A 27,392-nucleotide genomic window follows, 5' to 3' on the forward strand; every position below is an offset into this window, starting at 1 on the left:
CGTTCTCTTTAGACTAAACTATGGAATTGCCCTTCTCTCAGGCATTCCAAAAGTTCACCTAGGCCCACTGGGAGCAACAATACATGCCGCAGCACGCTTAGTCCTAGGTCTCAAGAAATGTGACCACATTTCCCCTGCCAGCCCTCCAATGCCTCCCTACTGAAGCTCGGGCCCAATTTAAAATCCCTTGCATTGCCCACAGAGTGCTGCACTCTTCCTCACCTCCCTATCTAAACAAGAAACCGAAAATCTCAGGAGCAAATAGGGGTTCCAGAAATGCCCAAACCCGACTTCTGGAACTCCCTCCACCTTGAGTTGAGAACAATACAGGAACTGGTCTTTCTCTGGTAGCGCCACTAGAATCTGGATCTCTCAGCCTCATTCACTTTGATGAACCACCTGCCTAGCAACCTTCAAAAAGGACCACAAGTTCCTCCTTTTTGATAGACATCTTGGTTAATTCACCCTCGACAAAACCCAAGTACTTTTTCTACTGCTCCTTGATCTGTCTTCATGTGAAGGTGCATGTCGTCTGCCCAATTGTTGTAAATGTCTCTTCTGGTAACGATTGTACATGTCCACTGATGTAAACATTCAACTTTAACTACTAGTACTGTAGCTCGTTGTAACCCTGTATACTGTGTATTGTAAAGTGCTCTGATGCCCTCAAGCCATGCCCACACTATATAAAACTGAAAAATGAATACAATTACCAGAAGAAACTATGAAAGGGGTTAGCAATGTGGAAATTTGGGCTCCTAATACTCTGTTACCTAGACACTATAAAAATAGATTTACAAACCTTGAAAACACACTCAGAAGAGCAAGCATTTGAGGTATCCACAGCCTGGGCTAAACTGTTAATCTTGTGATGGAAAGCACGAGGCTGGAGATTGTGTACATAGGGAAGCCATCTATATTGCTCTCTGTGACCTTTGCTATGCCTGCACATTCCCAGACACCATCCTACAAACTTTATACCTCTAGAGCAACCCAAAAATTGTACCAGACCAGTGCTAGATTTTGGAAAATTATCTCTCGAATTTGGGAAATTCTCTCTAAATATATAATTATCATTCATATTTAATTATTTAAAACTTTTTCTAACAAACACACCAGAGGCTTACATGTAATAGAGATCAAACATGCAGAAAAATATTTATAACAGAGTGGGGCAGCAATGGAGAATGAGAAAGTATTTCATGTATGCAGTAGGCAGGACAGGATGAGATGCACTCCTCTTGTAATATGGATTTATGTGTACTTCAACAAGAATACTACCTTAAAAAGACTCATCCGAAGGAATATTCTGCCAGTGTACTCCCCAAAAAGCATGACTAGAGGATGTTAATCATGCACTTGAGGAAATAGGGTATGGTGAGATCTTTGCTCATCCGAAGAAGATATCTATTGTACAAAAAGTATTAACTACATTCACGTCTTCCAAATAACAAAATTGGGAAATAGCTGAATTAATTAAACAATTAATGAGTCCGTGTGGATCTTTAAGGTCTTATTATGGCACAGATTAATATGTGGAATGGGTAAACAATACTAGAAAGAGAAATCTCCTGGCCAGTGTCCGATGTCATTTGCCTTTAGAGTTTCTCTCATTTCCATTAGGCAGAAGCGATGATGTTTAACTATACTTTGCCCATGTGAAAAAGCATCTGTGCAAACAAACCTATATGCATTCTTTCATTTATAGTAGTTTTTAGCAAGATCATAGGAGGAAACATCTGATTACCCTTGTACTCAGACTGGGCCATCGCAGGCCTGCTTTCTTTCATTATTTGCCAACTACCCTGTTGTCATCATGCTTAGTCTCCTGATTTGTAGTGAGAGAACTGAGAAAAGCAACACTTATGGGAGATTAAGAAGCGTTTTGTATTTCATTTGTCCATTCACTTTACACCAAACTTGGGTGAATTTAGAGGAACCTTTGGCATTTGTCTATGTCTTGTCCAATTTGTAATGATGTGGAATACCTAGTTGATCTTATATGTAGTCTCAAGTTTTTTTTTTAAAATAATACTAAAAACAAGAATGCTTTTAGTAGATAAAAAACTGACTTTGTATTTGAACGGTTCAACAAACCAGGACTGGATGAACTTATTTTTGTTATTATTGCTAATATTTCTATTTAATAGTTGATAATCAAGTTTTAAATCTGTTTTTTGAGTTTTTAAACCAATATGAACTTTTTTTTACCTACTGGCTGATATTTAAAGAAAAAAAGTTAATTCAAAACAAGTGCTGACATTTTTAAACATGTTAGCAATTAGGGGTTCTTTATTGTTCAAAGCGTTTCCATAACTATAACAATCTCTACGTGGGTACTTCTATTTCAATGAAAGCTTAATAAACTATACACTATTGCATGCCAATACACTGCTTGCATAGAAATCAAAGATGCTTTAAACCGGACCCAGAAAAGAATATCATTGAGTTGGGCGATTGCTATGCCACTCACACAACAGACAAAAGCATTGCCCATGTAGATTTACCTTAGTAATGTGTGTGGTTGTAGTGGTGGAAACGGATTCCGATGTGATGGTCTGGGCGCTCATCAAAACACCAGGCTCACTGTCTCCGCTCCCATCAGCCTTTGAGAAGAAAAGCACATGCATAACTACGCAGAGAGATTTGAAAGAGTAGTCTAGATTAAAATCCAGAAGAAAGCTGGCTGTCAAAAACGTGGGATCATGGAAAGACATACCTCATAAAGGGAGTGATTATTTAAAAAACCAGTCTATTTGAAAACAATGAAAGCAAGTAATTTGCCTGCTGTGTAAAGGAATCCTATCAGGAGCTAAAGATTAAGAAATTTTGTTTAATTTAAAGCAAGATTAAAGCAAGAGTGACTCATCTACAAGACACATTAAAAAGACGAGAGAGCAACCACACATTTGACACCGATTTGAAAACAAATGTACTTTCAATAAGAAAAACTGAATAATTTCCATAGGAGAAGAGTGGATTTGAGTGATCCCTCCAGAGATCTAGCTGAGAAGAGAAGAAACTGTAAGACCATACTATGTTATGCAATTGTAAAGCTTGTGGTGGGTTTACTACTAACGTGAATATTCCAGGATTGTGTCTTTTACGTCGCAGCCAGCTCCAACAAGGCAGTTACCAATAGAGTATACATAAATTTGTAAAACCACTACACCAGGCTCCAATTATAAACATTACAGGACTATGATCAATGGATTCAATACCAATCACTTGACCATTTAGAGCTCCCCTAGATGCAGATATACGTAACGAAAAGGAACAATAAATATATATATCTCGCCGACTAACCGTTTGGCAGTATCAGTTTGAAAAAGCTGATAATGCTGAATCCAACTTGGAGACAGAGCATGGAATGAATGAATAAATATCAGACAACACAAAACTAGAGTACTAGAAAAAGGCATGTGCCAGCATTGTTTCAGCACATAATTACGTGTCCACTAAAAAATGCTGTTGGAGCAAGTCACGTTTCTCCAGCACCACCGCCCGTAGTCAATCCGACCTGTTTGAGTACAGCAATGACCACCGGTTATGAGTAAGCAATGGTATTTTCCTTATTCTAGTTTTGTCAACAAGAGAACAGAATTGCATTGGTGAAACGCTGTGGGCTGAAGGGGACTTCATTGCCTAGAAAACTGTTTTTCTGCCAGAGGCGTAGCATTACAACTTTCAGCACCGGACAGGCGTTTATAGCTGTACACAATAGTCCACGGAGCAGGATAAAATGCTGGAGGGGAGATGTTTGGGGCTAGCTCCGCAACCCAGCCCATGATCCGGAGCAATTGGTTTGCTGTACATCGCTTTGTGATTAATGTAGCCGGACTTGTGGGGAGCGGAATGCCTGGGGCCCAGGGGATCGTTCTTTTTTGCGCCCCTGATAACTATCATGGGCAGGCATTTGTCTCCCTTTCAGCAAGGGAGAGAACCTGCATTGTGCGCTACATGTTGGGCCTGAGCAGCGGGCTCTGTGGACCTGGCTGGAGGCGTGATGATCTGGAGGCGGCCGTGGCGTGCTGTCCCTGTGTGGCACTCTCTACCCTGGTGACGGTGGTTGATGCTCGGGCCATCACCTGTGGGGAGGCTGAGAGCTAGTCCGCTGGAGAAGCCAACCTGAGCAGCGGAGCCGTCTGTAGTCGGGGTTGGAGATCCTTACCCCTTCTACCTGCCTGAAGTGGAAGGAGGGTGCAAACTGACCATAATCTCTCCTGAAGCGCCCCTACAGGTGTCATCCTGAGCAGCAATGGGGACGTGCTGTGCTGCTGGACTTCGGAGCGGGCCCATCAGCAGAGTGCACAGTCCCCTGTCCTGGGTTGCGGCAGTGAGTGCACATCTCTTGACGCAATTAACACATTGTGCCTAGTTGTGTTTGGGGCCTGAGCCTGAGCCTGGATATACTTTTCCCTCCTCCTTGCGAGACTGTTGGGGAACCCCCCCATGAGAACTTTTTGACCCAGGCTGTCAGGGGGCAGCGCTGGCCTGCATAACTGGGGGTTGGGGGCAGGGTCTGGAATTCTGAGGCCTACGTGACCGGGGAGGGGCTGAGACGGGTGCAGCTGCCGTCCCCACGGTGGCCTCCATCCTTTCAATGAAATCATGGTATAGTACAACCGGGGGCCTCTCTGAATGGTCCAAGGTAGGTTTGAAACTCCCAGAAATTAATTAATCACACTACGGCATATTCAGCAACAGCTTCTTCTTAACAAAAACATCTGTGAGAGTTCATTTTTATAAACAGAAAGGTTCCTCACTTTTAACTTACACTTTAGACAATGATTTATGGTCCTGTTCAGCAGTTGCTCACAAAACATTGTTTTTTTCCATCCACCCAAGCCTACAGTAACCAAATCTCAACGGAAGATCTGGAGGAATTTTGGATAGTGTGTTAATTGTCTCCATATTGACTTTTAGGAGATGCCCTGATGCAACCTATTGAGATACATCTCAGTTGTGGTGTGCTAATTTTCACATTGGGTGGAGGAGTAGCTCACCAGGAGATGCAATAGTCTGACAGTTGCCAAACTACCCCTGAACGAAAGTGATCCCGTGATTTTGGATCTCAGTTCATTTTGAATCATATCAAGGGACTCACTTCAAGAATGAGGTGATGTAACTACTATGTACAGCCATAGGGATTGACATGGGATTCCATTGTAATTACAGACCTTCAGCCTCTGGTGGTGTAAAAAAGATAAAAGCCAAAATTGGCTAAAGCATGCATTTCAAGCTCTCTCAGTTGGCCAGATGCACTCCCATTGGTACGCAAAAACCAAGTACTCCATGTAGAAGAAGCGCACTCTCCCCAAATGAAAATGTTGATTGGAGGAGTAATTCCATCACTTTCATCAGCTGCGCTGAATATCACAGATGACCTAGTTCTCGGGTACTGTAAAGGATTGGCTGATGAGATGGGTTCTATCTCTCACCAGGCTGAAATTACAACACCAGCTGTGAAGACTTCCCCGTGCAATGACTTCTACACCGGGGACTTGGTTCATGTCACAAGACATGTTTGCAAGTCGTGTCTGGAAGGACGTTGGTAAGGGCTGTATCGAATCATCTTAGTGATTGACACTGTCATAAAGCATATGGGTTTGCCTAACTGGATTCACACTTCACATCTAAAGACAGCAAGGTGGGAAGAGGAAGAAGGGGGACAAACATCCACTAATTCCAAGAGTCCACCTAGATTTGAAGTTTCTGAAGTTTCAGAAGACGAAGAAGAGGGTAGGAAAAAAATAATCCTCAACCCCTCACACCAGAATCACGATCTGTGAGACCATACTGAGGAAGAAGAATCCTCACCAACACCAGTGGGCCGAGGTCACAGACTGAGATTTCGGAATTGTAGAGAATTCAGAAAAACCTGTAAAGCTGAAACAAAAAAGTGTGAAGGGAGCTCCTCCAGAGCTTAGAATGGAGCTGGAGAAGTTCAGGCCTCTGACAGTGAGCTAGTATCCCATGGGCCTGAGATATCCAGTATCACGGAGGAAGAGTACTGTGTGAATGAAAGTGGCCAAACGCAGACAGAAGATGGAAAAGGGTGCTGTCTAATGAAAAGAGAGCTGAGAAAACTGAAAAAGAACCTGAAGACCAAGAAGATAAGTGAGAGAATTTGGCCTGGTATATGCTGTCCACTAATTAGAGTGGGCACCTTGCACCAGTCCAAGTGACCCTTATGATGTATGAGGTCAAAGATAACCTTTAGAAAGATATCCTAGTGGTAGCTGTGGAGAGCAGTCTTCAGGCTTAGTCTTGAAGGAATGTAAAGCAGCCTGTTTTACCACAATATCACCTTTAGTATTTATCAAATGAAAGGAGAACCACACAGTAGTTATAAAAAATATGTATTTAATTATATAACACTCCCTAGTATCCTCTGCATGAGGGTACAACACAAAGTACACAACACTTTAGCAAAGAAACAGTTGTTAGTAGAACAATGCACAGTGGGCTCCAGGGGAGACCAAATCATATACTAAAATAGTGGTATAAGAACCACGACTGGAGTTGAGACAGTGTCTAGAACACATAGAATAGCTGGGACCCCAAGGAACCGCCCACGGTGGGTAAAAAGGGAACCCACGGAGGACGAGTGCAGTGTGCTAACACAACCGCGGGCTCTGTATAATTATATGGGGAAGTCGCGGTTACAATTTTAAAGTTTAAGGACCCTTCTCGGTGGACTTTGAGGAAACCCGTCAGAACTTAGGAGGTTGGAGAGCCACCCCATCCGTGGATATCGGAGTACCTGAGTTACCTATCCCAGAGGAGCCGTGTGCATAGGTCTGGAGTGGTGTCATAAACCACTGTCGTTTTCAATGGAGAGCTTTACAGAAGAGCTGCTGCCGGGAAGGAAGAAAGTGTCCGTAGGAATCCAAGGGTGGATTCGTGATGGAAGGGACCTGAAAGCAGAGGGGACAGAGTCTGGGTCACTTCAGGGTGACCAGGGGCTTGGTAGACGAATGCCCACTGATGTCGGGTGCTTCAGGTGCTAAGAAGGGGTGCTGGACTCTGCAGCCACGAGGTCCAGGGAACATTGAGGATGACCAGGAGCCAGATGTGAGCTGTCCCACGAAGGATGTTGAGTGCTGAAGGGTCAGTGTCCGGCTGGCGCATCAACAAGCCTTGGAAACAGCAACCCACACAGGAAGGTCAAGCAGGTTACGGTGTGGACCAGCAAGGTCCAGGGGACTCACCAAGCAATGGGGAGTCAGCGCACGTCTGGAGCAACCAGGGAAGCCCAACAGAATTCAAGATGACCTTAAAGAAGACCCACAGGTCGAATTACCAGGCGTCGCGAGGGGACCTCAAGCAAGATCACAAAGTACCAGCCCACGGAGCACTCGGTGCGAGGAGGCCGGAGTACTTTGGTGGAAATACTACTCAGGGTCAGAACTACACGGAGTCCAATGCACAAGATCGGGAAACGCCAACAAGCATATGCACTTGCAAAAGTATGCAGTGCACAGGGGTTCGGGTTATGCGGTCCCCAAAAGGGATACTGGCCTCAAACTCGTGAGAGGGCAGCTCGATTTCAAGGAACTTCGGAGCCCACCTCCTGTGTTGCTGGCACCTTCCGAGTCCGCAGGGGAATGACTCCTTCACCCCAAGGGAGATTCTTCAGTTGTTCTTAATGCTCCACAGGTTCTGCACGGAGCCTGTACGGTGCAAGAGCACAGAAGATGCTTTGGACGGAGAGAGGGACAAAGTCAGGCCCAGTCGAAGTTCAGAGTGTCCAGACGGTCGAAGGTCAGTGGTTTCTTGCTTCAGAATCTTGTCCACGTCCAAATCTAAGGTCCTACAGCCAGATAAGCCCTTATGTATCCATGGGAGAGGGTTGGACGGATTTGGGGGACCCTCCTAAGGGAGGGTAAGGACAGAGGGGAGGTTACTCCCATGTCCTTTGTCCAGTTTTGCGCCAGAGCAGGAGCCAACGGCTCCCTGAACTGGTTTAAGCTGGACTATGCACAGGGCCACCAAATGTGCCCCAGGTGCAGACTTTCAGGCACTTTGGAAGTGCACCCACCCATCCCCAATACACTAAATCCTGTCTGGGAGGTGGTCACACCTCCCTGTGACAGGATGCCTATTGTGCTGCCTTCCTCTGCTCGAGCTTGGCTCAGCAGCAGGAGGGCAGAAATGTCTCTCTGGTCAGCAGCATCCATTTTGTGATTTTGTGCTGTCCGAATCGAGAAGGCTGGCACCGGAAATACCATTGACCCCACGATGCTCGCTTCAGAATGGAATCATACCTCCCACACCGGTTACCGGTGTGAAGGTATGATTCCAAGGTGTTTGATACCAAACACAACATGTTTTGTTTCAGCCGTTTGAGATCGCATTTACTGCGAGGTTATAATGCACCTCTACCTATATGTCTGGCTGAGTCACAGACAACCCGGGAGAATGATCTCCGAATGCTGCAGAGGGGCTCTGCTCATACAGGGGCACCCGCTCACGTAAAACCCAGCACCCTGCCTTCAGAATTGTTAAGGCCTGCTAGAGGGGTGACTTGTACGTTTTAAGTGTAGTGACCTATAGATATAGTGAACCTATATCTAAAGTAAGTGGTGCAAGCACCAGCTTGCACAGGCTGCAATGGCAGACCTGTAGTTTCATTTTGCATGGCCTCTCATGGGTGGCATAATACATGCTTCAGCCCAGGGGAGGCCTCTGGGGTACCTGTGCCCTGGGTACATGTGCACTATATACTAGGGACTTATGAAGGTACCCCAGTCTCCAATCTGGAGTGTACCAAAGTACATGACATAACATTTTGAGGAGAAAGTAGATAGACTAGGGTGCTGATTAGCAGGATCGCAGTCAGACTAGTCAAAACAGTGTAAAAGTGGGGGTAACCATGAGAAGCAGATCCTATTTTCCTACAATGAGACTAAGGAGAATCAGAAAAAAAACATTTAGATCAGATGGAGGGGGTGGGGAGAGAGAGAAAGAATGAGAACTCAGTTGGAAGGACACAGGTCCAGATTGGACTTACTCAGTGAAGAACGACAACTAATCATATGTCTGTCTGACTCACACTGACAAACCTCCATGACTTGAGCTAAATTGACAAAAGGCATTTAAGAATACTCAAGACCTTCTGACGAAACATGACAAAAGTCAATGGACGGATTAGCAAGACTAGGGTAACGATAAGTGGACTATATACCCTTAGGTATCCAGCTGACATAGGAAATTGCCACGGGAAAATCTGGGATAGAGTAGAGACCACAGGGAAGGAATAAGAGGACTAACATGTAGATAATAAGGCATTCAAAAACTTTACTTGATCTCGTGCAAGATTAAAATCAGCAAAATTGTTGTAACTTTGGTGGTTGCGCCATAGTAGTCTCTGTAGCTGGGGGGATGTTAGATTTCTATCTCCGGGAGCTAAATGCCCCCCTAATGTAATTAATGTAACCAACACTATAGGTGTAAACCAAGAATTGCATGTAAGTCGAATTTTTTACGTTCCAAAGTCTGGGAGTATTTACGATTATGTTTGTTCCCGAAAGTTGGCTAAATATGTACATTTGATGAAGAATAGTAACGGTTATGTGTGGGGGCATGGCTTGGCGGCAAACGAAAATGGCCGCTTAGCGAGGTAGCCCAGACGGGCAGACGGCCCATAATTCAGATCCGTAGTTCTATAAGATCCCCGCAATGTAGAAAGTGCGGGTGCTGGAGGGATCACTTGGAGCCAACTGCCAGGTTCCGTGGAAACAGGGCTGACCCTGCACCGATCGAGTGTACAGGTGAAAGCAGGTGCGTCATAGCCCGGCCGAGGCAATTTTGGTGAATCCCGACCACCGGGGAAGAACAGCAGGAGTAAAGGTTACTGGTGGAATCGGGAGCCGGCAGCGATGGAAAAATCCACCGAGATGTGCAAGAGGGAAATGAGTCGCACTGTAGACAGTGTCCATATTGGGTGAACTCCGCTAAATGGGACAGCGTGGTGGAAGCAGTAAGGCCTGTCATTAAGGATGGCACCGAGGGGCCAAAACTGGAAAAGGGACATAGTTGAAAGGGTTGGAGAGATGTTTGACCACTAATCTGCCCCGAATGGCACGATCAGCTTGATTTGGACAATCCTGGTGGCCTGAGGAACGAGAGCCTGGGGGCAGCCTCTGCAAATTGAAGTAGTGGGAAGTTCAAGTCCCACAGTGCAGGGTGGCAGGGATGGTGGAGTTACGGTTTTATTACTTGAAGTGATAGTAGTTAAACAAGATATAAAAACTGAGAATGTGACACATAATGAACGAAAGGAAGTAGTAAGTTCGGGGACATCCTCAAAAATTCAAGAGGAGTGGGAACGAGGGGGAACATACAGCAAAGTAAGAGATGCAAGGTCAGTGTAGGCTTAAAATTATGTCATGGAATGCAAATGGTTTAGGGTCCAAAATAAAGCGCACACTAGTACTTCAATTTCTCAAGCGACACAAACCGGATGAGGTCTTGCTGCAAGAAATGCACCTGCAAGGGAGTAATTATAAAACATTGGACAGGTGGGGATATAAATTAGTAGCAAATGCGGGTACAAGTCAGGATCACGGGGAGCGGAAATCCTCCTCAGAGCCACTGTCACATGTATCCTAGAGAGGACATGGCGAGATCCACTAGGCAAAATGGTATTTCAGTCCGGGAGCTGGAACTTTGAATCTGGGCTCAGTAGACGTCCCACCCATGCTACAGAGTGAAACAAGTAAAGCTCTAGGGGCACAACTGCTGGAGTTAACGATAGGCACACTAATTACGGGGGGTGACATGAACGATGTCATGTCCCTGTCGGGAGGACAGTTGGCCAGGGAGGGCAGCCACAAACACCGGAACTCCCCTAGGGGGCTTTGCAGAAGCACTGGGTTGGGCAGATCTTTGGAGAGTCCACAAAGGGATGGAGCACCAATATACACACTAGTTGGGGAGGCATGAGAGTTTATCACAGATAGACTATCTGTGCACTCTGGGGCAGGACGAGGGGAGCTTCTGACACACACACCAACTAGCACGAGTCATCTCAGATCACTCGCCAGTGGTCACCTGGATCAAGAGGCAAACAAGGGGTGTCCTGCCACTTGGACTGGAGTCTTGGCATTTGATAGACAAGGAATTTGTAGAGCAGATACGGGAGGGCACCGAGAATTACTTTAACCAAAACGAAGGATCGGTGGACTCAAGCTGTGTTCTATGGGAAGCTTATAAGACGGTTATAGGAAGACAACATCAGGCCTTGGCAGGCGTTAAAAAGAAAGTGGATAGACAAAACTACCAAGAGCTTGAACATAAAATAGTAAACAGAGAATCCGAGTTGGTGGGAAGGGACGACCAGGAAGGGGTCCTGACACACCAACTGAAGCTAACACAGCGGGAACTAGGGAAACTAGCAGAGGAAGCAGCAAAGGCCCACGCACTGTCAATGCAACAGGGGGTCTACAAGGTTGGGGACAAGGCCACGAAGCTCATCGCCGGGCTCGAGAAAAGAGATAAGGAAAGAAACTGGGTGACGGAAATCCTTGATCAAGAAGGGGTGGTACATACGGGAGATGAGGTGATAGCCACAGTATTGTAATCACAAAAAGAAGAGGAAAAAGAATATAGTGATAATACGTATCAATGAGTGAGTGAAAGGGGAATTCACCATGCTTTAAAAACTGCCCTCACACACATCAAGCGGTGTCATGCTTCATCATAGGGCTGCTAACACACCTCCGTGTTTACCCAACACTGGAGGTGGAGCTATAGGGAGGGGAAGACAATACAACATACAGTGTGAAATCAAGGGTGCAAAATGGTGCAGAAAAAGTGATGTAAAAACTGGTCTCAGGGAATCCTTATTCCAGTTTTAATATTAGGTCCCCTGTCCAGAATTAAAAATGAAAGAATTTGGGGATGCTAGGTAGGGGAGCTTATGAGACTCCACCTGCTCCACTCTGCATGGGTGTCGACATGTTTCAGCCGGCAATTGACAATGCCCCAGATTTCCTCAGGACTCTCATCTCTGTGACCCTGGGTGCTCCCCCTCCCTTCAATCAATTTAGAAGTAAAAGGGGATATCACCTTTCATGGAGCCCTTCGCATTTGAAGAGGAACCTGTACAGATGATTAAAAACCAAAAGACACGTTACGCGTTATATGTTAGTGCCCTTTGTCTTATTCATACTAGACGTTAACAAAAACAAAATCAATAATCATAATGGTGCATCACCTCCAATAACACTATTAAAATAGGGGCACTCCTACTACCCATCTAACCTCGGGGTTCGGGTGCTCTATATCTCTTAAATTTAATTAATGCCCCAGTCGTATTTAAATGACGTGTATCCGTCCAACATATCATGATGAGAGTTGTTACCATATGAACTCTCCAATGTATTATGATAAGTTCCATCTGGGAGCTCTAAATAGTGCGAACACACTCGGAGATGACACATTCATCCAAGCTGATCGTCCCAAAGACTTACCGAGTTTATACAAGTCTAAAACTCGAAATGGCGGGGGAGTGAGAACAGCTTCCTATTAGCACTGTCTGTAAGGCAAGCAAAGAAACTCATTAAAGTGGCCCCCTTCTTTGTGATGTCATAAGAGGCCTTCTTTTGGTTGTAAATGAGGGGAACACACAAAAATGTTTTTAAATTAGCAGAATCCCTTCTCGTGTTTAACACTTGCCCAAAGTAATGATGATGAAAACGGGCCCTAGACCACACACCTGTTGCCGAACGCTGGTCCGATATATGCAATATTTCGCTGACTTGAGTTTACAAAGATTGCACAGAATTTTTAAGACACAATCTCGTAGTTAAAAACGTTTTGTCACGGCTCACATTATAGTGTATAGAGTAGAAGGACATTCTTTAAAGTACAAAGATTATTTCCTCTCTCTCTCCATACTCCGTTTTAGCTCCATGTCAATGGTATCCTTACATATTTGCAAAAGACGCTCTTTAATGTCCGGCGGCAAAGAAACCGCCGCCCGTTTACTATTCCTCCTGTGCCATCATTAACCAAATCACTGCAAAGCCCCTCTATAGACTTACTGCTTGCGAGGTAAGCTGTTGTCGACAAATTTTGTCTCTCCGGCACGCTGCGTAGAACACTTCCGCATGTTCATAGCGGCTCTCTGGAAGAGTCGAGGCCACGCCTCCCCTAGCGTGGTGAACCACGTGGGCAGCGTCAGTGTAGCCGGTAATTCTAAAACACTAGAGCGCTCCTCATTCCACAACATAGGGTGATTTTTTTAAATCCATTTTCGGCCGCAATCTAATCAATTTCAAATCCACTTTATACGGATTCTTGTTCTCTCTGAACTGTCAATACGGTATATTTACCTTATTACTGGCAGTATAACATTTATATAACTATATGCCATGTTAATAACTACAATTAAGTAAAAATAAAATATATAGAGTGCATAGTATGTCAATAGGGGGCTTGTGCATGGAACCAATGTGATACTGTAAATTCGGTCTTTGACTTGTATTCAAAAGGAACAATAATTCTTTAAACCCAATAATCAAGTATATGGTGAAAGAAGAGGGCAAGGGCACTCAATTTGATTTGAACAGTCCTGTATCATTCCTTTGTGCATTGAAATAAAACCCCTCTCTAATCCCGCGTTACCATTCCAGAGGGTGGAGGTTTAAGTGCAAAAATGTTCCACAAACCAACAGACCGGAACAAGGGCAAAAGGAATGCAACACCTATAGCTAAACACGTGGCTGGCCGTCTTAACAGAAAATGTGGGTGCCTGGACAGGTCATTCCAATTATGAGCAATCATAATTCAAAGGTAGAAGTAAACGTCGTCGGGTTATGATTTACCCTCCATCGCGATTTAGAAGGATATCACGGAGTAGTAAAAGAACTTGTCTCCACGGTATACGGAAATCAAGTTCTTGTATTATGCTGGAAGGCAAGTGTACGCTCGGACACCCTCCGGTGCAGCGTCTTTAGTCCAGGTTCGCAACTTTAGGAGTACAGGAGGCTCCTGAGTCAACTCAGGAGCCTCCTGAACTTGTAGGAATTGTCTTCATTCACACAGACCGGGCACTGAGGGCAACAAAATAAATATTAAGAGTTCCCCCCTCTGTGCAAATAATCGCTGTAACAGTCCTCCAGCCCATGATACCATTAAATTCAAACCAGACCGCCCTACCTCTGAACAATTTGAGGCACCTTACAATTCGGATTAAAGCCATCCCAGGTGGTTCTTCCCCCTGAATAATACTGGGAAGTCTCCCTGAACTTTTCAGATTACCAGCACCCTTTAAGGCAGCGATATGACATTATTTGTCTACAAGGAGTTGGCTGTCCTTGTTTACCTGTCCTGAAGAAGACCCGCCATGATGCTTTCTAAAATCACGCACACGTCAGGGTCGAAACATCGACGTTCCTTTTGGTCCAGTTTCATCAGGTCTTCTAGTTTCATAGTACCAAGATACTTTTCAGTCTACCAGAGACACTGGATTCATCTCAATACTGGACGACTGAATACATTCGCCCCCCTTCTTTTGTACAATTTGTAAATACAATATGTGTCTTTGTCTTACTTATGTATAAATGACACTTGTTTCACCTATGTCACCGAGCACTTTTTCAATTTATTTATTGTCACTATTTTTATTGAATTGCTAACAGCCTCCTTAAAAAGTGCATACAAAGTACTCCTTCTCAGCACAGAAGTAAATAAGTACGACTCTGTTTAAGTTTTTTATCCTTTATGTTCCAGCCTATTTTCTCGAGTAGTGTTGATACTTATTCAAATGTATGGTTTATGATTAAGTTCAGGTTTCTTTGAAGCAATTGTTCTTACCCGACAGAACCAACTGTAGCTTTTTGTCAAGCTGCCTTACAGCAACCTTTTATAAGATATTCTGCCTCCTCTTACTACCAGTTCTAACACGACTATACAACATCTTCGCTACAACTGGCATGCTAACGCCAACTATGCATGAGGCAGTTATAATTGTAATCCACAAGCCATGTAAGGCCCCCAAACAATGTGTCTCTTACCAGCCATATCCCTGCTGAATATTGTAGCAAAGATCTTTGTAGGTTTATTGCCTCATTGACCTGGATCATACAAGCAGGGATTAGTGGACCAGGGTCAAACAGGCTTCATCATGAAAGAGGATGCAGCTAAAAACAAAGCAGGAGGCTTTTTTTACTTTCAATTGATGCCTAGAGGCCTTTTACAGAGCTCATTGACCTTTCCTTGTGGAGGGAAGGAATAGGATCAGAGTTGTCCCAAGATTTAAACTTGGATAGAGAGTGGTTACATTGACTCAGTGGTCAAAGTTAGAGTTAACAGGATTTTGTCCATCCTTTTGGTGTGAGCGGAGGATTGAGACATGGGTGTCTGCTATCTCTGCTCTTTGCTTTATACAGGGAGCCTGTAGAAGAGAGCATTAAACCCCCGGATAACCGGGAGTGCATTTGAGGAAACAGCATATAAAATAACACTGTATGCCGACGATGTGCTGGTCATGTTGTTAGATCCCCAAGCTACATCCTGGCCCTTCTACACAAGCTAGAAATATTTGGCCAGACCACTGGGTTTAATATGAACACCCTAAAATCACAAATATTAAGCATAAACATTCCACAAGACATGCAAAATGCCTTACAATATAATTCTAATTAGCCTGGACACAACAACGTAGCATCTACCTCGGCATAAAAATATGTCCCACCCTAGACAAAAAAAAAAACTTTCAAACACTGCACTGATTTACTGGAGACAGCCCACAGAGATCTGCAGAGTTGACAGATGGGGGGTTTGAGCTGGTCAAGATGACCTTGTTGCCCAAAGTTCTGTACATGGCGCCAACAGTGTTTTTGCAGCCTCCACCGGGCATTCTAAACAAAATACAACGCTCTACAGAGCAATTTATATGAGATGGAATACACCACATATGGCGACAAGACATGCATATCGAGCATTAGAGGAGAGTGGCCTGGGGATTCCCTCTCTAATGCAGAAATGTATTACTGCACAACTCTGATACACAGTAGAATGGCATCGCCTGATCTCAGAGAATCAGTTGTGCTTTATGCATCAAGCTACTGAAGTCACTCATGCATTGAGGATTTCCTGCCTGGATAACAAGCACAGACCCTGGGCACATATGCCTCTCGACTACTGAGAACCACAATTGAACTAGGAGCAAGGGTGGCTGTTTCGAGGAGTTTAACGACTATCCCTTCCCCAATGACTCTCATAATAGGTAACCACGTTTTTGCCAGCTGTGAAAAGGACAGAATACACAGGCTGGCAGCAAGTCAACTATAAACAAGGGGGGGAACTTTTATAAAACTGAGGGTTTTAAATCCTTCGAATCACTGAAACATGATTACAGTCTCCAGAAGTAGGAATGTCTGCATTACTTGCAGGTCTGTCATTGGGTCACATTCCCCTCATATAAGATGCACATAGCAGGCCATTAATACATCACAAAACATGATGACTGAAATGTACTGTGTTATGTGTATTTGTAAAACACCTAATCACCAGCATGGGTATCCTTGCGTTGAGCAGGTGTGTGCGCCTAGCCCTGCCTATGATAGGTTGGTTAAATGAAAAGCCAGGTCTTCAGCTTTTGGTGGAATTCATGAAGAGAGAAGGAGCCTCTGATGTGGAGTGGTAGGTAGTTCCACGCTTTAGGAGCGAAGTAAGATAACGTCCATCCTTCAGATCTCTGTATGAGCAGAATGTGTGCTAGCAGAAGTCCTGCCGAGCGGAGAAGTCTAGGTGGTTGGTGGAAGGAGAGGCTACTGTTCAAGTAGGTGGGGCCTGAGTTTTGTAGTGCCTTGAATGTGTGTGTGAGGAGTTTGGATTGAGGGTGTTTATGTATCAGAAGCCAGTGTAGTTCCCTGAGGTGTAATGTGATGTGAGTTCTGTGTGGGAGGTTGAGGATGAGACTGGCTGCCTAGTTCTGGATTAGGGATTTGCTGGGTGATCTCAGCATAGAGGGTGTTCCTATAGTCCGATTTGGTAGTGACTTCGGCCTGAGTGACAGGTTTTCTGGTGTTGCTTGGCAGGCATTTGAAGATCTTCCTCAACATCTTGAAGGTGTGCAAGCAGAATGCAATTATGGTGTTGAATGTGCAATCATGTTCAGTTTGCGGTTTATGATTATTCTGAGGTTTCTGGCGTGGGTTCTAGATGTGGGTCAGAGTTTAGCCGGTAAACTGTTGGAGTTCCATGGCGAAGTGTTCTTGACTAAGATCACTACCTTCTGTCTTTTCGGTGTTGAGCTTTCAACCAGTTACTGACTTGGGTCATGCAGGTAGTGGACTTGTTTCTTGTGTTGGGGGGTCTTGTCCGAAAGGAAGAGCATGAGTTGAGTGTCATCTGCGTAGGAGAGGATGTTGATGTCATCAGAGTGGATGAGGTTGGCTAGAGGGATTATGTATGCATTGAAGAGGGTGGGACCAGATGGATCATGTATGCTTAGAAGAAGGTAAGCAGTCCCTTCTCGCAGGTCATTAGCACAACAGAGGTGAGAGGTGGAGCAAGAAAGTTCCGTGTCAGCTTAAGAATGGGAGGACATATATATTAGGACACAAATCTCTGCAACAACCCGCACCGATAAAGCAGCACTTATAAAAAAGGCGCAAACTTTGTACAGTTAACCCAAGCGGGGAATCCTGTTAAACTGGCAGAATGGTGGAGAAAATATTGAGACAGGGGCACACATCATGTAAATGCACTAAAATACATTTTTATTAGAAGAGGTCCTTGCTTGCATCAATACAATATTTAATGCAGACATTTCACAATTCATTGCTTCAACACCATGGTAGAAATGTATCTACTGTTGTGAACGTGAATGTAACTTATAAAGCACAAACTCATGCCCTAGGGCGTCTTGGCACTATCGAAGTCCGATTAGGTTGAAACGGTGTCGTGACTGAATCAGGCAGATTTGAAGAAAAACTTCTATTCCTTTGTGAAAAGCCAGGTCTTTAAGGCTTTTCTAAAGGAGAGTAAGGAGGGCGCAGTTTTTAATGACAGTGGGAGACTGTTCCAAAGCATGGCAGTGGCCCTAAAAAAGCTCTTTCCACCCCAGGTGGCATTCCTGAATGCGGGGGCAATCCGGTTCCTGGCAGAGCCTGATCGAAGTGAAGTGTCCTAGATGGGATGTACCATCTAAGTTTCTTTTTAAAATGGTCTGGCCCGAGTCCATGCAGAGATTTATAGGCCATACAGAGAGCTTTGAAACTACATAGTTGCTTGACTGACAACCAGTGTAATTTCCGAATTGCTCCTCTGCCTGACTCATACTTTGGAATTTTACAAAGGAAGCGCGCTGCCGTGTTTTGCAGTATCTGAAGTCTCTTTACGAGACCCGTTGCAAGCATCACTATTTCGGTGCTTGTAATCTCCTTATTTGCTTCTGTCTCCTAATTATTGCATCACGTGTTTTTTATACAAGAATAACGTTGGTTCAATAAATATATTGAAAACGTCCCACTGTGTTTTCTGTATACTTTTCTGGGAGAATGTAAGCACTAGTGACGGAGTGAAAGATTCTGTAATGTTTCCACGAACCTTAAGTGATCAGGTACTGTGAGCTAGTTGGTCTATAGGCCATCATATCCTGCAGGGGTGCCCAGAACCAGTCTAGGCACCAAGCCCTTAGTTTATATTGTCCAAACAATGCACAGATTCTACGAATTAGTAGGAACTACACAACAGTTGTTTACTTTGTTTTAGTTGTTACAGGGACATTCGATGGCTGCTTGGGGTGGCTGGTGGGACGGAGAGGGTTTTTTTGGCTACATTAACATGTGCAATACCGGTGGAGCACCACCCGCGCACAAACTCGCACTAGAGTAGATGTCTGGGTAAAGAACCAAATAGCTCCCTTCAGCTGGGGTCAGTCTGGCCCAAATATCCTGTAATGCCCAAAAAGAATGACTCAATCGGATTCCCGACATAAAACATCAAATGGGTTAAATAATCCTGCAAAGAATAACTGGTACTGGCACATCTGAACAGACATTAGATTGGTATAGCCCTATGACAGGAGACAACTGAATGCGGGTGGGATGCCCTGATTCGGCCTTAAATGGAACCACCACAGATCACTGGCAAATGATTCCACTTATGCCAGAGGGACTGCGATCACAGTTAAACAAGGCAATCCCTTTCAGCTCATACACAAGTAAAATGGCACCCATGCCAATATAATTCAAGAACTCATAGGCTGGAAACACACTACTCTCATTGACAGTTATGGACCCAACTTAGGTGACCCAGAACTCCTGAGGAAACTATGGACCGATCACGCTCTCCCTACATACTATTGGTCAGAGACTTTAACCTAGAATTAGACAGCTTGACTGCTCCAATGCGGACACTACCACCCACCATATGGTGACCACTACCCTGAAGGGCATTATGGAAGAGGGAGACTTGGTAGACATTTGAAGGCACAGTTTCCTTGACGTCAGAGAAGTGACACGTCTCTACTGCTCACGGGCATGGACATGACTGGACTTCATCTTACCTGGTTATGCCCTTCAATTAGTAAATACTGGACAGAGGTATTTATTACACTTTCTGAAATGGCTAACTAAACAAGAGTGTCTGGAGGAGGACTGTTACAGTAAAAAAAAGTGGATGGAAGACTTGGTCTTTTGTAATGAATGATTAGAACTTTACTAAACTGTCCTTACCAACACAAAAAACGAAGGACATCTGCGGTCCACTACAGGCCTACCTACTAACATGGGATACATTTATGAAGCGACAGGGATAATAAGCAGCTCTACAGTTTTGCTATTGCTACATAGAGACCTGACGTTTACAGGTTGCGCAGGACCCAGAAGCGCACAGTGGACGAGATGTATGTTCGTTGTGCAGAACACAGATGTATAAATGGGGAGAGGAAGGGGCGATATGGGGGTTGATGTTTAATCCATAATTTTTAATTGATACACTGTTATAGCAACGCTGTATAAATAAAACATTGAATAAAAAACTAACTGCTGAATTTCAGTGGTTTTGTTCATTTAAAATGTTATGTTTCAACTGACATTTTCGCCTAGAATATCCCTTTACCCTTTGGGTTTTTTCAAAGAATTTACTTGCTTTCCAGTTCTTGAAGCTATGTTTTAGAATTAATACCTTTAGGAATTCACTTTGCAAACCAGTGTCTTCTAAAAGAATGTGGTGAAGTTAATGAAATAAGAAATAATTTAACATTTTGATAACAATGGCAAGACAATGGCCAGGGTTGTTATCTTGTGTCAGTAAAAAGTAAGCATGTAAACGGATTTGCAATTTTCTTCCAGCGTTTACTCAGGCTTTAGAAAACACTGGTACATAAAAGTTAGCAACCTTCTTAAATGCATTAAAAACTCAAGATTTAGAGCTCCCCAATAAAGCTCACAAACCGAGTTCCGCAGCAATCACAGCACCGAAATGACCCTCATCGAAACCACAGACATCAGCGCCATATTCGACCAAGGTGAAACTGCTGCTCTCATCTTCCTCCACCTCTCCATGGAATTTAACACTATCTCACACCACCAATTTGTCGCCAGACTCAACCACATCAGAATCCAGGGAGCAGCACTTAAGTGGATCACCTCCTTCTTCACAGGAAGAACCAAACGATTACACCTCCCACCCTTCACCTCCAAACCCAAGTAAATGATCTGTGGAGTCCCAAAAGGCTGGTTTCTGAGGCCCAACCTTTTCAACACTTACGTAACCCCACTGGCCAACATAGTCAGACTCCACAGACTCAACATCATCTCTTATGCAAACAACACACAACTCATCCTCTCCCTTTCAGAAGATCCCACCAAGACCAGGAACAGCTTCCACAATTAAATGACCAGAGTCGCAGACTGAATGAGCGAAAACTGTCTGAAGCTGAACACTGATGAGACAGAAGTGTTGATCTTCCAAAACAAGAACTAACCCTAGGACACCTTCCAGTGGCCTCATAACAACCTTGACAGAGAGCCAGAAAGCTCCGAGTCATCCATGACTGCAAACTTACCATGACTTCACAAGTCAGTGCTGTCACGTGCAGGAATACCAGCCCACCTCCTCCAAAGACTCCCAACCATCAAGAATTATGCCGCCAAACTTATGCTTGACCTCTCTTGACTTACCCACATAACGCAACTGCACTGGCTCCCGGTCCATAAACCTTGGCAGTTCAAGCTCCACACACATGTGCACATTCAAGGCTCTGCACAACACAGGACCCTCCTACCTCAATCACCGCCTTCCCTTCCATCAACCCACCAGACACCTTCGCTCTGCCTCTCTCTCTATCTTGCCCAAATACTGCACATATGCAGAAGCAGAACCAGAGGCCGATCCATTTCTTACCTTGTGGCCAACTCCTGGAATGACCTCCCTCCCCACATAAGGACCTCCAAGTCGCTGCTGGAATTCCAAAAGAAGCTGTAGACCTGGCTCTTCGACTAGCAATCTAGTCCCTCCACCAACCACTTCTAGACTCAATTTTAATCTGCCTACCATCTGGATACAGGTGATAAGCTGCACTCTACAAATTCACTTACATAACATACTACAACATACGTGGATGTGACAGGGGACACCGGCAGCACCGCGGGAGCAGTGGGGGACTTTAAGCCTCAAGAAGCCTAGCATTCTGGTTCCTTCCTGGTTGGAGGAGGGGCTGCCCGACGCGCTAAACGCCAAACCCGGGCATAGGGCAGGCCCGCCATTGCCAGGAAGAGGCAGGGCAGGACCCCCCCCCCCCCCCCCCCCCTTCAACTGGCTTCCGGACTGCGCTGTTGGGTGGCTCCTGTCCATCGAGGTACTGTGCTCATACCCTTGTCCTTTTGTGTATAGGCCCCGTGTAGAGACCAGCTGAGACCCTACTGTCTGTAACCTATCTGGGACTATCTGGACCTGCCCATCAACGCCGTCTGACTGCGGCCAAGATACTGTTTTAACTGTTGCAAGCAATTTGAGAACGAGTTACTGGTTTTTTGCCCATTTCTGCCGATAGCAACCTTGTGTGTGGTTTGAGGGATGGGGAAAGCGGAAAACCATGGAGGGAAACTGTTGCGGTGCTGGCAATGGCCAGGTTGGGAAAGGAATAAAGGTCAGGAAGACACTGAAATATGCAGGCAGCAACTGTGTTCTCGACCGAATTGATAATCTTATTAGCAAGTGCGAAGGCATTTTAGTGGACGAGCCAGCTGCGCGCATCACTCCTGGCCAACCCTCTCTCCGAACCATCAGCCCAAGCCGCTCACCTACCATTCCAGCAATGTTTCACAAATCTTCCCTTAAGGGAGCCCTCTTACCTAATCAGGAGGCATCATTAGATACAGCGAGGGTTTGCAAATCCCCCACAAACTCCCATAGCTCTCATGGTACTAACACCCAGCATTTTGGACTTACTATCCCCTGCGCAAACAGGTTTTCACCCTTGCTGGACCTCTCTGATGACCATAGGGAAGACATACCTCAGCCCTCTCCTACATCTACCACAGCAACTTGATTAACATCTAACCTAGAACCTCAGGATACGAACCAACTTATTAACATGCTTAGATCAGAAATAGGGACTATGAGATCCATGATTGAAGGCCTCACTACTCTGGATAAATTAATATTGCAAAACTACCTACCTCGCCCACAACATACCAACATTGTGTCTGGATATTATCCACAGCCTTGTCAGAATAACTATATGACACACGAGGCAGTCACCTATGGTAGGGGTACCATTGCTCACGGTCCCATCCTGCTTCCCCCTGCTGTCCCGATTCATAAATAAGCCCCATTTTCTCCTATTGCGAAGCGCTCAAATAATCCTAATAATCACTAAAACGGCCCTCACAACACAGTTGTCGTGCAGGATCTTGTAAACAACACTAGACCCACCTTTTCATCCCAAGTCCAGGCCCAGCACCCTTTATGCAGTGGCCAATGCCAACCGATCCATCAGGATACCTCCCACTTGCCTCACGTTACGCAAATCTACATGGTCAATGTTCCTAAGCTTAAAATAAAGAATGGCTATGAGAGCGAAAATTCCTTGACTAATAAATCGATTCACTTGATTCGCCATGTGAGAGGCTGTCGCTCAGTAACTCGAGACCTCATCGTCGGGGCTCAGAGGTGTACTTCTCCTGCTCAACCACTTGATTGTATCGAGCTTACTTTGAAAGGGGTTGATCTGGCAGAAAACCTCCTTGCCCTGGAAGAGCTTCATCCACCATTTTTGCATTGGAAGAGAGCCTAGTTAGCTGTTCACCTCACTCCAGATTTATGGTAGCAGGAGACTTCAACTGCACCTTTGAGCTATTGGATAACGAGGACTTGGTGGGAATTAAGGACGATGACAATAAATGGGCTGTCCCCCCACTACATCTGCCTCCAGTCAAAAGATGGACGCAGTCGGCACTCCAACTTAACGCCCTTACTGTAGAGTTCAGTTTGAGAGCGGCTAACGAAAGAACACCATCGGACAAAAGGGTGCAAACACATACAACAGAGCTAGCTGCCCATTTATTTATTTATTTTTAGCATTTATTAAGCGCGAACAAATGCCCGCAGGCGTCTCGGCGCTGTACTGTTATTACTCTCCTGAGTGATCTTATGAGTTTTTAGAGGTTAAATAACCAGGTCTTCAGTTTCTTCCTAAAGGACATGAGATTTGGGCAGGATCTTATGGTTTGCGGGAGTGTATTCCATAGTCTTGGGGCGACTACTAAGAAGCGTCTGTCTCCCCAGTTGACCAGCCTAGTCCGTGGCACTACCAGGTCATGCAGTCTTGCTGATCGTAGCGTTCGAGTGGGAACGTATGGAACCAAATGGTCACACAAGAATTGAGGCGCTTGATGGTGTAGTGACTTGTAGACAATGCATAAAGTTTTGAATTTGATTCTATTCCTAACGGGAAGCCAGTGGAGACTCCTCAAAGTCTCAGCTATTGGCTTGAATTTAGGAATATTAAGAAGAAGTCTGGCTGCTGCATTTTGGATTGTCTGCATTTTCTTGATAATCCTGACTTGCGCATTGCCGAACAAGCCATTGCAGTAATCCAATGCTGACAGGACCAAAGCGCTGACCAATGTCTTTCCCACATTTTTTGGAAGAAAAGGAAGAATCTTCCTGACCAGCCGTAATTTATGGAATGCCGTGGAGGCCGTTTGATTGGCATGAGCCATGAAATTTAGATTGTCATCAAAGATGACTCCCAAATTTCTCACCTTCGTGACCGGTTTGGGTACCGCTCCAAAGGAAGAAGGCCACCACGTGTGGGACCAACTAGGATTGAGATGGCCAAAAGTGACCACCTCGGTTTTATCGGAATTAAGTTTCAGACAGTTTGCTGACATCCAGTTACCTATGGCCAGCATACCTGTTCTGAAACTCTCCGCCACTGCTTCCCCATCATTTCTGACAGCCAGTATCAGCTGTGTATCATCTGCATATGAGGTGAGGTTCATCCCATGCGCTTTGATGGTTTTTGCGAGGTCCGACACATATATATTAAATAGTGTCGGACTGAGGGATGAACCTTGAGGTACCCCATTTGGCAGTGATAGCTCAGCGGATTCAAACTGGCCCAGTATGAATGCCTGGGATCTCTCTGCCAGAAAAGACGCCAGTAGATCTTTTGCTAGGCCTTGCACGCCCATTTTTTCGACACGGTTGACTAAGATCTTATGGTCAACCGTGTCGAAAGCAGCCGATAAATCTAGAAGCACCAAAAGTGCTGTGCCGCCTTGGTCTCTGATTAATCGGATATCGTCCGCTGCTTTAATGAGCGCTGTTTCCGTTCCATGAAACTTGCGGAATCCGAATTGTGATTCATCGAGCAGATGATATTGCTCGATGAATTCCGCGAGTTGGGTGTTCATGGCTTTTTCGACTATCTTAGCCAGAAAGGGTAAATTCGCAATAGGCCTATAATTTTTAAGTTCTGCTTTATCTAAGCCGGGTTTTTTCAGGAGGGGTTTGAGTAAGGTCTTTTTTAACTGGTTAGGGAAGATGCCTGTGCGAAACATGACGTTGCTTATTTGTGTAATAACTGGAATAACAGTGTCCATTAATGAACGAAGGGTATTTAGAGGACAGGGATCAAGAGCTGATCCAGATTTAATAGTATTAATGATGTCTTGGATTTGATCCTCAGTGACCTCTGCGAAGCGGGAAAAATTATTGCTTGAAGATGATCTATTAGTTCTATCAATGCCTTGTTTATCACCTAGGTTGAACGCTGAAAATATGTCGTTCACCTTGGTGAAAAAGAAGGATGCCAGTGAATCACAGACATCTTGTGAGCAAGGGGGGTTAAGGTCTGGGACACATCCCGCAAGATGTTTGGTTATTTCAAAGAGCTTTTTATTCAAATTTTTTGCGCTTTCGATTTGTTCAGTGTAATACTTCTTTTTTGTCTCTGTGATTAGAAGTTTATATTGAGTTAACAATTCCTTATACACTTCCCTATTTTCATTATCATACTTTTTCCTCCAGTTTCTCTCTTTATTTCTGCACTGCTGTTTCAGTTTCTTAAGCTCCTCAGTGTACCATGGTGCTGAGGGGGAGCTTCTGTTCCTGGACATAGTTTTTACTGGTACCAGTTTATTAGCAGCCTGGCCCACCCATGTGTAGTATTGCTCAATAGCAGTTTCTGGGTCGGTAGCCCATATGGGTATTGAATTGTGCAACGCCTCCTTAAAACAGGGAATGTTGATGTCTTTCCAGACCTTGAACAATTCTCGCTTGGGTGGGGTTGTTGTGGCGGTAGGTGTTTTATTAATTTGTATTGTAGCCAATACCAGGTGATGGTCGGACCAGGTCATTGGCAAGACATCGGTCACTAAGATATTTTCCAAATTGGAGAAAATACCATCTAAGGTATGGCCTGCAATGTGAGTAGGTCCTTTTACCAACTGCGATAGACCAAAAACCTCCATTTCAGATTGCAGAGATATGGTGTCCTTGTCTTCACTACAGTCCAAATGGAAATTGAAATCACCTAACAGTGTTATAGATTTATCCGTGACTGAGGTTTCTAAAATGGTGAGGATTTCTGTGAGGAAATCCGACCGGGCTTCTGGTCTTCTATATAATAATACGCCTTTAAAGTTATATGAGGGAGATAGATAGATGTCAAATTGAAGTGCCTCGCATGTCGCAGAGGGAATTGCAGTAGTACGGATTTTAAAAGAGTCGCGGGCAATTATAGCAATCCCACCGCCTCTTTTACCAATTCTGTCTAATCTATAGCATTTGAATCCTTGAGGAACGGCTATCACGAGGTCTGGGTCGGAAGCTTTATCCAACCAAGTCTCCGTCAGGAACATTATGTCTATGTTCCTGTCAGTAAGTACATCGGCTATTTCTTGCCTATGCTTGGCTAGTGAGCGCACATTGATGAGGGCAATGGTGAACATTTGCTTTATCTGATTAAAATTATCACTACCTACCCTTTTATCTAATAGAGGGATGGACGTTTGACAATGTTTACAATTCAGTGCCGTTTTAGAAGGTATGGAGTCAGGACTGTACCTTGTGCATTTTTCCGTTGTTTGTGGGCAGAGGTCTATCAGCGCGGAGCGCGAGTATGATGTGATGCATACGGGAGCAGTCCGACCAGGGGGGGTGGCCCTAGGCCCGTGTCCGGCGCGGACGGGCGCAGACGGGCTTGCCTTTGGCGCGCCGCCGGCGCGCCCGCTGCGCCCGCCCGCAGCGCGGACGGAAAGACCCCATGTTTTTATACTGTATTGAGGAGGGTGGGAGGCGTCCTGCCACTGGACCGCCAACCCTTTCTCCCTCCAAGATGGCGCCTTTGCCCCGCGTCGTCAGCCCCTGATCGGCCACGGCGGGAGGAAAAGGTGAGCGGAGCGCGCCTCAGTGCAAGACAGAACTTGTTCTCACTGAGCGCGATAGTGTACAGAATAAAATCTACCAGTTAAGATATTTACAAATGTTAAAAAGACTCGCCCAGAAATACCACAAGGGATAGAGTAGAGCCCCCGGCTTCCGCCTCAGGGGAGAGTATCTAGTACTCCATCCCATATCAACTATATTTTAGTTGACGTGAGGCTTTGGGGAGACTTGATAGACATGAGCGTGGGAGCCACCACAGACAGCAATCACAATCCTCTCTACTTAACCCTGAACCCCTTGTGGGAAGCTCCTTACTATCCCGAGAGCTCCCTACCCTTCACCACCACCAGAGAGATTGTCCCTTCCAACTGTAAGAGATTCTTAAAATGGCAGAAGTAGCTCTGCAAGAATTAAAGATTGTTTGCATACGACAAGATCTGGCACATCAGAGCTCCAGGCCGCAGCTTCTAGCACGAGGGAGTTGGCAGATGTGCCCATGGTCCACTCTCGCACAGTTGATCGACTCAGCA

General features: G+C 45.1%; 1 protein-coding gene across 14 annotated transcripts in view; it reads right to left on the bottom strand.

The window, feature by feature from the left end:
* Window positions 1-27,392, bottom strand: part of EPB41L2 (erythrocyte membrane protein band 4.1 like 2) — a 680,749-nt gene that overhangs the window by 119,524 nt on the left and 533,833 nt on the right. For all 14 annotated transcript variants that reach the window (XM_085611888.1, XM_085611891.1, XM_085611887.1 and 11 more), the window contains one exon: window positions 2,508-2,606. In XM_085611888.1, the coding sequence (XP_085468014.1) occupies window positions 2,508-2,606 (99 nt within the window). The remainder of the gene's footprint in view (window positions 1-2,507; window positions 2,607-27,392) is intronic.

Source organism: Triturus cristatus, chromosome 6 (assembly GCF_964204655.1).
Source record: "Triturus cristatus chromosome 6, aTriCri1.1, whole genome shotgun sequence".
NCBI lineage: Eukaryota > Metazoa > Chordata > Amphibia > Caudata > Salamandridae > Triturus > Triturus cristatus.